This window comes from Triturus cristatus, chromosome 3_2 (assembly GCF_964204655.1).
Source record: "Triturus cristatus chromosome 3_2, aTriCri1.1, whole genome shotgun sequence".
NCBI lineage: Eukaryota > Metazoa > Chordata > Amphibia > Caudata > Salamandridae > Triturus > Triturus cristatus.
In genome coordinates this window covers 907,531,076-907,546,454 of record NC_140584.1, presented here as the reverse complement: position 1 = coordinate 907,546,454, position 15,379 = coordinate 907,531,076, and the positions used below count along the sequence as shown (strand labels likewise).

Genomic DNA, 15,379 nt, shown 5'->3' with positions numbered 1-15,379 from the left:
GGAGGAGGCTTCAATCTTCTGAAACCTCCATTGGAAACCCTTACCAGGGCCCTTCTGGTTCCTGAACGTATTCCTCTGCAGGCGAGAAGGCTGTTGAAAAGACTTCGCATTGGAAAAGAGCGACTCCTTACGACGTAGCTGATGCCGAAACGACAAGGAATGTTTCAGTTTTTTGAACACCTTGTGTAACTTCTCCTCAAGTCATGGACCAGTAAAAGGCAAACGCAATGCCATGGATCGTTAAACCACCTCAGTGTTCCATCCCTTTAGTTATAATTTCCGCCTGGCAGCAATGGAGGCACCACAAGACATGGGCGCAGCACGCACAGAGTCCAAAGCAATATCAGAAAGGAATTCAGCCTGATGCTCCATGGACTCCAAGTCAGGGCAACTACCACCCTCCTGCATGGTGGCAAACAAGGTCTAAAAGTCGGATAACAAGGACTGAGCAACATGAGCACCATACACCCCAGAACAAATGCTGAGAGGCGACCCCACATAGGCCTTCTTCAAAGAATAGTAAATTTTCTTATCCACACCATCCTTGAGGACATTATCTCCACCCATTGAAGGACGCTCCACCAGACTGGCCACAATAGAGTCCACATTAACCGACTCAGGAATGGTATCCTCCATGTCCTGCAAGGGGTATAGCTCTGACATGAAACGATGCATCATAATGTTGTCAGGATCTTTCCATTCTTTCAAAAGCAGAGCCTTCGTAGCCTGCTTCTGAAACTGGGGAAACACTGTACCCCTGGACATGCTGGCAACCTCCTCATCAGGGAAACCCATGTTATCACAGACATGGGACTGAATGTCCGGCAACATATCCTTAGAAATATATTTTCCCAAGGAGGAACCATCGGAAGAGTCAGAGCTGGAAATATTGGAGTAGAGGTCAGGACCCCCACCGGAGCGCACACCAGCAGTCTTCCTGGAGGATTTTATATCGGACAAAGTCTCCAAAATCAGCTTTTTCAGATGAGTGTCATCATCCAATTTACTCCGCTTTAAAGGAGGGATGGAATCCACATTGCCCCCTGACGGAGACAAACGCAAGTGACCATGGAAACAGCAGTAGTCTACTATGTAAGGAAATATTTCCTCATTTTTTATGCGAATAAACCATGAACCAAATCCTTTTTTTTTTTTTTTTATGTTCCATCAGCCGTAAGCCAGTCAGTGTGCGTCGCGACAGGCAGCTCAATCCAGCTGATGCAAGGAATGGGAGGTACGAAGAGGGTGTAGCTTAGGACAACACACCGCAGTAGAAAAGAGAATAGGAAGTGGCTGCCGAAGGCCACACCACAAGAGGAGAAGCTCCCGCTACCACACAGACGCAGGCCAGCACAATCCCAAAACAGCCTCCTCCCACTGGGAGACCGAAGATGTGCGTGCCTGAAGGCAACCAGCCAGGAGAGACTCATGCAGGCTCCCAGCCAGGCACCAATTAGGCCCCCGCCACCCCCCCACATACCCCCCTTCACTCTCGCCGTACTGGAGTGGAGAAGGGGACTCCTCAAGAAAGGCCCGTACATGCCGACCCAGCGGGGACCCAAGTTCAATAGATGTCGATACCCTCACCGCGCCAAAAAACATCACGGGAGGTGGCGACACATACCAGAGGTACACCACAAAGTATGCTTCACATGAAGCACACTGATGGCGTCCACAAGCCTGCAACTGAACCAGTTGGACGGGAACAGGATAGGAAGCCTCCGTAACGGTGATGATACCCCACAGCGATGAATGCGACCATCCAGATGGAAGAGGAAAAGGCAACCGAGGCCCAACAAGCCTAGCAACCCAGGCACCCGGAGCCACTCACCAAGTCCAGGAGGCCACGCGTCCCGACTCCAGCTGCTCCCACAAAGGTCCAAAGCACCCCCAGAGCCTAGCAAAGAAGATGATCAGAGGACATCCTCCAGGTAAGAGCCCGGCAATTACCTTACAGCGTCCCTTGTCATGCCCACCGACCGGAAACAAAACAGGAAGTGCTTTCTGCTAGCTATGATGTTATGGCTCATGGCAGGAGGGTGGGTGGAGCCTAAAAGCGGTTCCCATTTTATTTCCTTTCAGTGGAATATACCTCTATTGTTATGACTGGGTCAAGGACGAGGGATGTAGAGGTAATGATCCTAGCTCCTCAGATGCTTGTGCGGGTCTCCGTCTTTATGATACATAACCAGCTACTATTGCGCAACTGAACTTCACTATACTATGAAGTGGCAATGAACAGAAAGCGGAAAGCTTTGATGCTTTATTGACCATATGATTGCTTGGGTGCACATATTAAAGACTCCTTGGCTGCCCAAGAAGTGCAGGGCCCATACTGCTCACCAGTAATAAGAGCCACATTGGTGGCATGGGACACAGCTCTGATTAGGAATTTAGAAGGGAGCTTTTCACTATCTCAGCACCTATTACTCATATTATCTGCAACTCAGACTTTACCCCAAAATTAAAGGCAATAGAGTTCATAACCTGGCAGGAAGCTGGATGTGAGAGTATTGGCTATCTTTTTGACCATGAGGGTTTAAAGTCCTTTGAAGAGGTCAGGAGCAACTGTGGCATGAAGGGATGAGGGGTTGAGTCACCGATATTTTCAAATTGGATACTTAGTAACCCACGGTACGTTCAGGCCAGCCGCAAGTAGCTGAACTTGGGTGTTCAGGGCAGTGTCTTGAAATAACAGTTTGGATCGATAGTCCAGGGCTGTTGTAGGCTTTGTGCAGTAGGATGAGGATTTAATTTTGATCCTATGTTAGATGGTGTTCCATTGGAGTGGTTGTTTCAAGCCAAACACGAGTAGGACTGCAAAGGTTTGTGCTTAATGAGGTTTTCTTAAGTTTTTAAATGGGAGACCTCCGTATACTTAACAGTAGTCTGTGTGGTAGACCAACAGAATGACGAGAACAATTTGGTTTAAGGTCAGAGTAGCAGGAGAATCTCATGGATGTGGTGGAGGTAGAGAACTAAGTTCTTGGTGACCAGGATAAAATGCATAGAGAAGGATAATTTAGTGTCCAAAAACAATCAAAGGTTTTCTGACCAATTTCAGAAGTGTGAGAGCAGTGTCAACTTAAGCCATCTCATGTAAAGTGTCATGGGTTTCTTCAGTGCTAATGAGGATCTCTGTTTCACTGCAGTTATGTTTTTCCTATAATAATAATAATGTTTTTTCCCCAGGTACATTGGCAAAATTCTATTGGTTTTCCGAGATAATTTGTAAGTGACTAAGAAAGATGTTATCCTCCCACCTACAGCCTCACTCCCAGGGCACAACACCCTGGCACTTGCCAGGAACTTATCCCCACAATTTGAAGACCACTGGCCTACATGATTTTTCCCACAACAGATTCTTATTGCTGTGGACTCCTGATGGACGGAAAAGTTTAGTAGCAGTTAAACTATGTTTTTACGGTGCAGTTCTTGTTCTGTATTAATTAGTCATGATAAGTTACTGCATGCCTTGATTTCCAGGTTATCTGTTTAAGCAAATTAACCAGTTTACCAGTTTTGATATATTGTTGCCCTGATGTGGCAGACTGAGTGTAAGAAAGAACAAGGTCCTCCCAAGTTTAGTTTACCCAACACATTGCAATGTAAGATATTGCGCCACGGCAAAAGACGCATGTGGTTTTATTATAAATCCCCATTTCTAAGCTATTTCCTTGTGCCTTGAATTAGTGCAATTGGTGTTACCTTTCGCTTTCAGTATTGTGCCAGAAATATTCCAGCAAGAGCAACTTTGAACATAGTTGCATACGTTTCCCAGGTAAGAGTGATGGGTAAGCTTACCTTTTCTTACATGTTGGGGGAGACGGCAGAAGTGCGTCCCTTCTTGAGCCATAGAAGGAGTGCTTTGAAGAGCGACTTTCCTGGAATAGAAGCAATATGGGTAGATTAATTGTTAATGTTAATTAACATTCGTGTAACTCATAATCTTACTAGTGTGGAACGGAGCTCCTTTCATATTCTATGGTGTGGACAGTCCACAGCAGATCTGGAGTCTGAGTGAGTTGTCAGTTGTAGGAGTCTTGAAATTGTCGTATTGAGATCTTGGGGGGCTTTACCAGATTGTTTACGTATTTCCTATGTTGCTACCAGTGCCCAATGCCGAGCAAATGTAAACATGGGATAATTAACTAAGCAAGCGAGATGCCTTAATTGCCAGTTATTGCACATTTATGTAAAAATGAAATATGGAGTAGCTTGATCGTTCCTCCTTCCTTGATTTATAGCAGGGACAACCCCTTTCCAGGAGTACAAGGTTTGAGCTTTACTTTTCGTCAGATATTTGCTTCCAGCTTACATTTCGGGCCGGAGTTTCCAAGATTTTTGTGAGCTGGTGGGATGCATTCCTGTTAAGGTGTAACTTACTCCTGAATTTCCAGAAGTACGGCATGTGTACTCATTTTGTGACCTTGGTTCCCAGTCCAAAGACTCGAGCCCTTTAAGAGAAGATTGTAAAGATAAACATGGGTAATCCTTTTCTTGCAACGAAGCACTTAAACTAATTTTATTCAGTATGTGGATTTCGGGCTCCATAAAGCCTTTTGCTATTTTCTTTTTGTATTCCTTACCAGAAGATTTGTGACATGATGGGAATGACAGTTTTTGTTGAATTGGATTTAGCAGAGAGCTCTCTGCGAGGTGATTGTGCTAGGTATCCCTGACACAATTTTGCTTCGAACAAAGTGGAATTAAGTTTGTTTTGGTGAGAATTTCTTGTAAGTTCTCTGTTTGGAGTTTGAGAAGGATACCCATTGGTGGATGGGAACTGTGTTTAGAAAGAAGTTAGGTTTTTGGAGTGAGTGAGAGTATGACAGAAAATGACACCTTCGCATACAGCGAAGAACATATAAGAAAACTACTAGATGCCCCTCCCCTTTTTGCATCAGCAACATTAAGTGCCTCAGCAAAAAATCAGAACGAGGCAGACAAATTATTGCGCCTAAAGAAAAAACAAATAAGAACTGACCTACATGGGCATTTTCTGATTCAACATCTAAAAGCAGGAACGATCCCAGGTGGACTTCAAATCAAAAACATCCCAGTAATTTTTATAGAGGATCCCCTATATAAAAAAGGATATAGTCTAATAGAGACAAAGTGCAGCAGAGATTTAATGGTGTTAACAGTGGAAACGGCGCAACGGATCTCAAAACAACAACTGGAAGAGATTGCCTTATTAGAATCTGAAATAAAAACAAATCGGATTATTACAGACGCAAAAACACTATTGGAAAAAGTGGATAAAGAGATATCAGAATTTAAAGACTACACGGTCAATCAAAAAGAGAACAAATTTGAGAAGGATAAAAGGAATTTTTCCCTAGAAAAAGTTTACCCGTTCCTGCAGCCGGATTTCTATTTGCGTGTCGACTCACGAAGGTACCTCCCAGAATACCAAGGCAGATCTTCCAAAAACTTTATTACTTTTTCTGAAACCTCATCCTCCTCAAGTGGCAGTGAGGGAGAGACAAACGTAGGATTCAGAAATAACAACCGAAGAGATCAACCTCAACAACAACAACAACAAACTCCTTTTTTAGGCAGAGGACAACAGAAAGGACGTGGAAGAGTCAGATTCAATACCCAACCGTGGGAGATGTCCACACGCCGACAAAACTACAAAAATTAGAACCATCACTTGTCTATAATCTATCAAAGAAAATTTTGACCCAGGAAGAACAAAATATACTTGAAAAAGGACTGTCATTTCTCCCTGCAAAAAATACCAACTTCGTCAAATTAAAGATGGAGGCAATCGAATTCTGTCGTAAGATTAGGTTAAAGACCTTTTTCGCACAAAATCCATATACAGAAACAAGTGAAAATACAGGCCTGAAGAAAAAGTCTTTGTTTTGTCCCCCCACTAACAAAACCCCGAAGGAAGTTATAATTTTCGAAAAAATACTTTTGTCATCAATTTCTGAAATGGAAAAGAAAAAAAGATGGGTTAAGTTTAACACCTCAAAAAACCAAATGCAAGCCCTAACCAATCTTCAAAAAGACACTTCCATTATAATAAAACAGGCAGATAAATGCGGGTCAATAGTGGTATGGGACACCGCGGACTACACCTCTGAAGTCATGAGACAATTAGAGGACACTAAATGCTATCGAAAGATTAAAAAAGACCCTACGATGGAGCTACAAAATAAATTGTTTCCTGTATTAGAAAAAGGTTTTCTACAAGGATTCCTGAATAAGAAAGAACTCGAATTCCTAAAAAACAAAAATCCACGCACACCACTGTTTTATGTGCTGCCTAAAATCCATAAAAATGAGTCAACACCGCCCGGAAGACCCATTGTTTCAGGCTGCGACTCTTTGTTAGAACCTATCTCCAAATTTGTCGATCATTTTCTAAAACCGTTCATTCAGGAGGTACCCTCATTCCTGCAAGACACAACAGATTTCATCAATAAATTGGATGAAGTAAGTTTCAATGCTGACATAGACCACCTGGTGACACTAGATGTGGTCTCTCTTTACACACAAATACCCCAGGATGAAGGCCTGGCTGTAATTAATCAATACCTAGAAAGTAGACCAAGACCAACAAGAGTCCCAACAGAATTCATCATGGAACTAGCATGCTTTGCCTTAAAGAAAAATTACTTTAACTTTAATGGAGACTTCTATTTCCAAATCCGCGGAGTTGCAATGGGTTGTCCGTTCGCGCCAGAGTTAGCCATTCTTTTTATGGCTAAATACGAAGAAAAGTTTGTCTATAATGACAATCCTTTTTCCATGTGGATTGGAAACTGGATGCGCTACATAGACGACGTTTTTATGACTTGGTCAAGCACTGAAGTAAATCTGATACAATTCCACAATTGGCTTAATAATCGAACAGAAGAGATCCAATTCAGTATTAACCATTCCCTGATAAAAATACCATTCTTAGATGTGGAGGTTTACCCAGCTGAAAATGGACTTGTCACCACACTCTTCAAAAAACCAACTGATCGAAATAAAGCTTTACATTTCGCAAGCAGCCATCCTAGGAATCTAAAAGAGAACTTGCCGTTTGGCCAACTTCTTAGAATCAGACGGAACTGTTTCTATAAAGACGAATATGTACAACATGCCAGTAAATTGATTGACAACTTAAAGAAAAGAGGTTACCCAAAGAAATTACTAAAAAAAGCAATGAAAAGAGCATGGTGGACCCCGCGGGAAGTTCTCTTAGAGAAAAAAGAAAAAGCTCCTCTAAAAAGAATAGTGTGCGTTTCCACTTTTTGCCCTAATTCCAACAACTTAAAGAAAGTAATTAATCACAATTGGCATCTAATCAAATATCTTGATGATTCACTAAATCAAAACCCCCTTTTTGCATTCAGAAAAGATCGTAGCATTGCTAACCAAGTGGTAAGAGCAGCAATGCCAGCAGTAAAACAAATCTCAGTAAGAGATTATGTAGGACTTCCTCCAGTAACTGGGCACCATAAGTGCGGAACTTGTGTATGTTGCGACTCGACGGAAGAAGGGACACTGTTCACCCACAACTCAATACACTGGAAGCATGATTCCTTTTCAAACTATAGAAGTAGATTTGTAATATATGGAATACGATGTCCATGTAACCAATTATACATTGGAAAAACAAGTCAAGAAATCAGAGCCCGGATCTCTCAGCACAAATCAAGGATTAATAAAAATGTTTTGAATGCTCCACTAGTGAACCACTGGAGAATTAACAACCACCAGGTAAAAGATCTGAAATGGACGGTGATTTCAAAAGTGGAACAGGATGTAAGAGGAGGAGATATGGACACGAAACTATCAAGAAGAGAAGCCATGCTAATAGTAAAATTCAATACTGCAGTTAATGGCCTTAATGAGCTTTCAGAAATATATAATCTAAGCTAAAGCTTATCTAGACTATTGTTCGGATTTATCCGCTCATTAAGAAGCTGCATCAAGATATGGAATCCCACATATGGTGAAGCGGAGATACTTAGCGATCCAAAGGAGAATATGCACTGGCAACTACTTGTCCCACACTGCACTGCTCCTGCGTGGATTCATCCCTGAAAAGACATAGGTCACAGAATTGACATTAAAGAGATCGCTCTAAAAAATCCTATCGGAAAAAAGTGTAAATGGATACTCAACACACTTTGAATTTTCCTTTGAGAGACCGCGCAATCCAACACGGGTTTCTTCAACTAGAATATGGCGAACCAAAGAACTACAAGCCCCATGAATAAAAAAACTACTGAGACGTTCCTTTAAATCCCACGAGATTTCGGATTACAACGCGGAACAGAGCAGACATTTTGCCCCGCTGCAGAAAAGAAGACCGTAAAAATTTCAGGTACAGAAGAAGACATAAAGGTAGTTTAGGTTCAAAAGAATCATCCACAAGAGATGCGAAGAGTAAACTTAGCACTGTCCTCTTCTTTTAACAGCATAGCACAAACAAAGCTTTGCACGCCAGTGTGGACACGTGAATGAAAAAGCCGTGCCTTCAAAGTAAACAAAGGTACGTTGATTGCAACGTGTGCTCGTTTCCTTCCTTTAACCGCCCCCCTAAAAGACCTGCCTTTTGAGTTAAAAATTAATTCCGTAAATTTCACCATTCTAGTACCGTTTGACTGACAACTCTTTGGACGTCTTCTCACAACTCAACATTCTCAGCGAGGAAGACAGGAACAATAAAAGTAAGTCACAGCTTAGCACAACAATTCACCTTGAACTAGTGAATTGAGACACCAAGAAACTAATTCCGCCATTTTCCCCTTTTATAGAAAATATCCACAACTGCACTACGAGACGAAGTAAGCTTACTGGTTATTAACAGCTGAATGGTTGACCTGATTGATGTTGATCTAGTTGTGTTTATTGAAGTGGTCATTTTCTTCCAGGTCGTATAAAAGACTTCCCTGGATGGTTCCCTCTTTTTGGAATAAGGTACACTATTTGGCAAAATGTTTAGCTGAATCATTAGTGCAGAGGTGTCTAGTAGTACTAAGTCGCTTTTTGTGTTTTTAGGTCCTGATGAGAGTCCCAAGAATAGACGGGGCTTGAAACGCGTCGACCATAGCTTATTGGCCATAAGAGTTCAAAATAATGTCTAAAAACTCGTATTTTGATAAGACTCTGTAAAAAGTTTCTATGGCCGCTGAAAAAATATTCTCTAAAAAATTCTCTATTGTATTGAAAAATAAGTTGTGATTTGTATGTTTGCAATATGAATGTTTGTGAACTGCACAGTATGGTATGTGAATGAATGTATGATATGATAAACTGAATGTGCTTAGAGTGAAAAAGTTTTTATGTCTTTGATAATCATTGTGTTTGTTCTGAAGATAAGTTCATGAAATTCATTTTTTGAAGTCACTTAAAAAATTAAAAAGTGCCTACTACTAAAAAATAGAAAATAAATAAATAAAACAGACGGAAAAAGTGGTCTTGATACTCACGTTGTTTGCTTTCAATTGAGTCTCCCGCCAAAGAAAAGCGGACAATTAATTAAGGCTCAGTATTGGTAATAGTGGTGTTACTTAGGGAATGACAGAGAAGCATTGTACTGGGTTTGGCTGCATTTCTAAAGACATTTTGTTTCCTCTTTCTAGGTTGTGTTGATGCATGGGAGCCCAAGGTTCTCCGTGCCGGTATGGGCGCTCATTTTCGCATACCTGTCATCACCAGTCTTGAGTGGAACGTTGTTCGCAACTACCTTTCAGAGGACACTCGAGTCTATGTGGCAGACAACTGCAGCACAAACGCCAGGCACAACATGGATAACCAGCAAGTAAAGGACCAGGATTTAAACAACAGCACCAGACTCAAAGGGAGCAGCCCATCTAGAAAGGCCAGTGATTATGGCTGGGTATCCACCCACCCAAAGAAAATAAGCACCCATGAGGATGATTATTTCTCTTCTGGTGATGAAAGCGATGAGAGTGACGATGAAGAGATGATGGGCGACGCCTCCTTCCCAGAGCTTAGTGTACAGAGTTACCATGATTGTTGGGCGCAGGATCCAACCGCCCTCATCATTGGTGGAGAGACCCAGGGTTTAAGTTTGGAGTCCCTTCAGCTGGCGGAAAGTATGGGTGGAGCCGTTCTCCTCATCCCTATTGTGCCAGGTGTTGAGAGCTTAAATTCTGCTATGGCAGCGAGTATTCTGTTGTTTGAGGGAAAAAGGCAACTTCAGTTAAGGAATAACACAAAAACTAGAAGCAAAAGACATTCTGTGTTAGGATGAAATGAAAAGTGCAATATTGGACTATAAGATGTACTGTCAGGTAAAGCACTGTGGGGCAGTTATGTGTGTGAGCACAGCTATAAAACAGTAGAGTCAAGAGGAATTAAGAGTCTGGAAGGACAAATCAGAGTCTGCTTTGTAGACTTACTCTGGAAGGTCAGATGATACAGTTTAGCCCATACTTCTCGTATTGCAGGTGTCCAGCTGCCTAATGGGAGGTGATCAGCTGCCCACCGGATGTCAAGTCTGACTGCTGAGACTTTGTTTGCACTAAAAGGTACACAGGTTCAACTTGTGTCCTCGCATTTCATAAAATACTGATATTTAATTTATGTAATCCTACAAACATCGTGCTAAAACTTGCTAACTTGAACGTGTTGGCACGCCATCGAGAAGTGCTGCAATATTTTTCGTAAAACTTGACCCCTTAAAATAATTCAAGTTTGAACTTCAGTCTAGGCGGGGAATGTTTTAATTGAATTTTCTGTTGAAGATAGCGCTAATTCCGATTGGCTCTTGAAGTTCAAAAGTAGTACCCTAAATGATGAGTAGCATCAAATCTCCCTGTAGATTGTGATAACTCTTCTGACTAGGTTTTGTAAAATGATTGGACTCTTTCCGATTTTGCCATTGTTGTCAATTATAAAATTGCTGTTTTGTGTAGCCATCATCTGTAGAGCAAGGGACAGTTTACTTGTACGATTACCTTGCTTATATCTATAACTGTAAGTATTGCTGGCATGTGTGCATACACCATTTGTTAAATAAATATATTGTCCCTGCAGTTCTTCCGTATAATGTAAAATTATTGTGATTTTCTTTTAACCTTTTGACTTATGTGGACCCGCACTGAATCACTACGGGAAGTTGAGGACACTACCATCCACTTCCTCAGCAATTTCTACGATTTGAAAATCAAAACAATACCTAAAAATATAGAAACAAGACTATAAGCAAACAAATAATGAAATATTTCACGTGATTTATGGACAAACAACATACAAACTTGAAATTTTAATGGGAAGTTTGGCACTTTTCAAAATATAATTTTATTTCTGGAAGTGACTTGCATATCTCTATCTTCTTTTGCTCCTAATGCACACTGTCTTTTTGTGGAGACATAGCAGTGCTGCTTCAATTGAGGACACCATTTGTCCATACTGGATATATTTATTTATTTATTTATTGAGTTTTATATAGTGTGAACGTGACCCAAGGGTATGATTTAGTCGAGTCAACTGGGGTAGGGGTGCAGTTTAGCTCTGTGATCAGTTTGGTCCATTCCTTCACATTTGTGGGTTCTTTGGCAGTGATATTAATAGGAATTTCATTTTTTGTGCATTTGGTTTCAGATGATTGCTAGTTAGCCATTGTAGTGACACTTTTAAGGCCTCATTCATTGTCTTGATGTCTTCCAGGGACGCGATCTTGATGTAGATCTGAGTGTCATCTGCATACATGTGATAGGATATGTTTGCATCTCGGAGACTTTCTGTAAGGGGTTCGACATATAGGTTGAATAGTGATGGAGATAATGTTGATCCTTGAGGGACTCCAATCGAATTCGGATATGATGGGGAAAGCATCTAGTTGACCAGGAATCTTTGTGTTCTGTTCTGAAGGAAGGATTCAAACCATTTCAGAACATTTTCAAATAGTCCCATCCTGTCTTGAAGCTGGGCTAGCAATTTTTCATGATTTACCATGTCAAATGCAGACCGGTTAAGAAAGACTAGTAGACATGTTTGATTGTGATCTAGAGCCTGTAGCGCATCATCCACTATATGTAAGATTGCTGTTTCCGTACTGTGGCCTGGTCTGAATTCCGATTGGCAGTCGTCGAGCAGATTGAAATTAGTGATGTGGTTGCTCAGTTGATTTTGCACACATTTTTCAATTAGTTTGGCAAGTAATGGAATATTGGTTACTGGGCGAAAGTTATTTGGGTCTGTCGGGTCCGCTGTAGGTTTTTTGATGATGGGGAGGACTTGACCTGTTTTTGGCACTCTGGTAGGACCCCTTAAGATAGTGAGGCATTGATTATTTTTGTCCATATTGGGACGACAATATGGTTGATTCTTTTTTAGGCATTCAGAGGGGAGGGGGTCATTGTAGTGGTTATTTGGTTTGAAATCTGAGAGAGTTTGGCAATGGTATTCTGGTCATATAACTTGAAGGTCGACCATTGTGTTTTATTTTTCGACCTATCGTGATCACTTTTCGTGGTAGCATCGTTCTGTGATGGTAGTTGACTAGAGAGGTTGTCGGCTGCCATCCTGAGCTCTCTTTCAAGCGTGTTGGCCTTGTCTGTGAAGATGTTGAGAATTCCTTGCAGCTCAGTTGAGTTTTAGTTGCTTCTTGGGAAGATTTGGCCAACTTATTGGATTGTTGCTTTAACATCTAGAAGAGTTTCCGTGGTCTGTTTTTGGCATTATCCAATTCCGATCTAAAAAATTCCTTTTTGGAATTGAGAACACTTTTGTTGTACTCATTTTCTGAGAGTCTTTAGCTGGGGGGATGATGGGTGCTGTCTCAATTTTCTTTCTGCAAGTCTTAGCTTCCGCCTGTCTTCATTCAGTGTTCCATTAAACCATGGATTTTTATCTTTCTGTGAGACTCTTTTCAGTTTTAGTGGCATGGTGGAGTTGACCATATTTGTCGTTGACGTAGTGTAGGGATCAGTGAGTTTGTTAACGTTCAGCAAGTTGTTAGGCGGATTTAGATCCTTCTCACATCTTGCTACTAGTTGCTCAATACTAGGGTCTTTGATGTCCCTCAGAGCTCCAGATCATGTTATCAGGCAGCAAACCCAATTATGAACTAATAACAGATCCATAAAGCATTGCACTATAAAAGAGACAGTATGTTACCTGGCCTCAAAACCATTCAGACTATCAGTATGCCTTTTTGTCAGCGTTCATAGTGCTAAACAAGTGCTCCAGACAGTTCCTATGAGAGAACTCTGAAATTGGTTCCATCCCTACAAATCAACATGGATGCTCCTTCCCCCACAAACATTTAACAGATCAGCCAGTCCGCACTCCGCTTTCATCAAGTATGACATGCAGAGAAGGAAGACCCTTTTCACTTCCACTGTCCATCTGATGTGACAATCCATCTTCTGTATCACTGCTTAGCCCACAGTAAAAATACACTTAAAGGGACGCTCGTAACCCAGCTATGCCGCAGTCTTGATCCTCATAAGGGAAAGCATGTAGGCCAAGGCCTAAGTGGTGGTGTACCCTGAGGAGACGACTACCAACTCTGCCTCCACTACTCCCAGGCTTTTCACCAAACAAAGGAGCTGTTACTCTGGGTAGTCTTGAGGGAGTGACTTTAGGATGGGGTATCCCATTAGACATAAAAAAGACTATAGTTGGCGCATGTATTTTATTGTAATTGCATTTATATAGTGCTTTTTACCCCTGACGAGGCGTCAAAGCGCTTTTCCAGTGAGTAGAGTGCTACTTCGGAACCCCTAAAGGATTAGTGGTGAATTAGTATAGTGAAATATGAGAGTAATTTGATTTGTGGATATGTTAGTCCATTATTTGGATTGAGAAGGATAGTGGAGGGATAGAAGAGGGGAAAAGGTTTCCATTTATATAGCGCTTGCTACCCCTGATGTAGTGTTGAATCGCTTTTTCGGCTAGTAGCATACTACTCCGGAACCCATAAAGAGAGCACAGACAAATAATTAGTGATAAAGATGAGATGGGGGAGGGTAAGGACCAAGGAGAACATGGAAAAGCCCCATGCATCATGGATAGGTTAAGGAAGTATGGTGGCATGACATGTTTACAGTATGACCTGAATTTCAGACCGCACATGGACGTGGCAGACAGTAAGTAGTAGGACAAGGGGATCCTGATGAATTCATGATTTGGTGGAGCTAGTGAGTTAAAGAGTGGGGCATGTTGGAAAGCTCAAGGTGGAAAGACCACTACATTACTTGGTGTATTCTCAAGCTTGGCAGGTCATGATCTTGGTCAGGGGAGTGCCCTGCAACAACTCACAGCCAGCACCACATATTGGGGCCCTAGAGAGCTGCACTTTTCCCGTGCCACAATTTCAGTAATAGACTATTGTGTCCCTACCTCAGCATCCTACCACCCCAAATCGGAGCAACTTGGTTAGACACCCAGCCAGCCGCTTGCCAACACACCCTTGTGTCATAGCAATATATGGAGCACAAGCACAACCCCCACTTAATCGTTGGGAGGAACACCAGCCCAACCACATTTTCAAAAGTGTTTGTATGTGGGAGTGCTCCAGCATCAAGAGGATAGTTTCAAGGCTAGGAGAAAAGCACTGACCAAAGTTTCTTCCCTCAGCAAGATGGACACACCGTACATCAATCCTAATGCATACCCCTACAGAGTTCACAGTGAACTTCTTTTCAAAGTAGTATGGAAAGCTTCAGATTCTGTAGCGTGGCCCGACAACAGGCAGTATGGCACTTACCTCCACTTAAATAGTTGGTTGGTGAAAAGATTCATAAGGAACTGAATTTGGACAGGAAAGCAGGATCCTTTAGTGCCCCTTCTTTGTTGGGATTTCACAGTGTCTTCTTTAGTGTGTTCCCAAAAGGAGTGGCTAGCTCCGCCTCATAAACGTTGACTTGACCCCAATACTTGTTTAGACTCCTAAACTTCATCTTTGTTTTTAGACAAAATGGCTCTTTATGGAGGGGGCGTGGCCTAGCGAACCAACATGGTGGACGCCTGTTAGGCGAGCTCCTCTTAGCCCATCTTCAACATCCTGCAAATATCCTGTTTTGCCGGCCATGGTTTTCCTAGAACTCTCTCATAGCGGTCCGGTATCGATGAGGGAGCAATCTGACCCGGTGCAGATCGAGACCGAGGAGAATTGGCGGCGAAATAAGCATACAGCCTTGAAGGCTTGGTGTGTAGCTGTGAGGCGGGGCTCCTGCGGTGCCGACAGGAATTGAGGACAACGAGCGCGGACAGCGCCGCGGTACCCCGGAGCTGCTGCGCGGAGCAGGGAGGAGATTCGGCCCTCCGGGATCTGCAATAGGATCAAGCCGTGGCAGCAGAAATATCCATGTTATGCAGGAGCTCCCGGTGAAACTCCGGTGAGTGTCCGAGGGCCTCCGGCCTTCCCTGCTCATTTTTAGGTCTCGCCTGA

At 42.4% G+C, this 15,379-nt stretch overlaps 1 protein-coding gene across 1 annotated transcript in view; it reads left to right on the top strand.

Annotated features, from left to right (window-relative positions):
* Positions 1-11,018, top strand: part of MRM3 (mitochondrial rRNA methyltransferase 3) — a 60,961-nt gene extending 49,943 nt beyond the window's left edge. Inside the window, exon 4 of the mRNA XM_085649353.1 lies at positions 9,597-11,018. Within this exon, the coding sequence (XP_085505479.1) occupies positions 9,597-10,231 (635 nt within the window). The 3' untranslated portion in view covers positions 10,232-11,018. The remainder of the gene's footprint in view (positions 1-9,596) is intronic.
* The last annotated feature ends 4,361 nt before the right edge of the window (positions 11,019-15,379 follow it).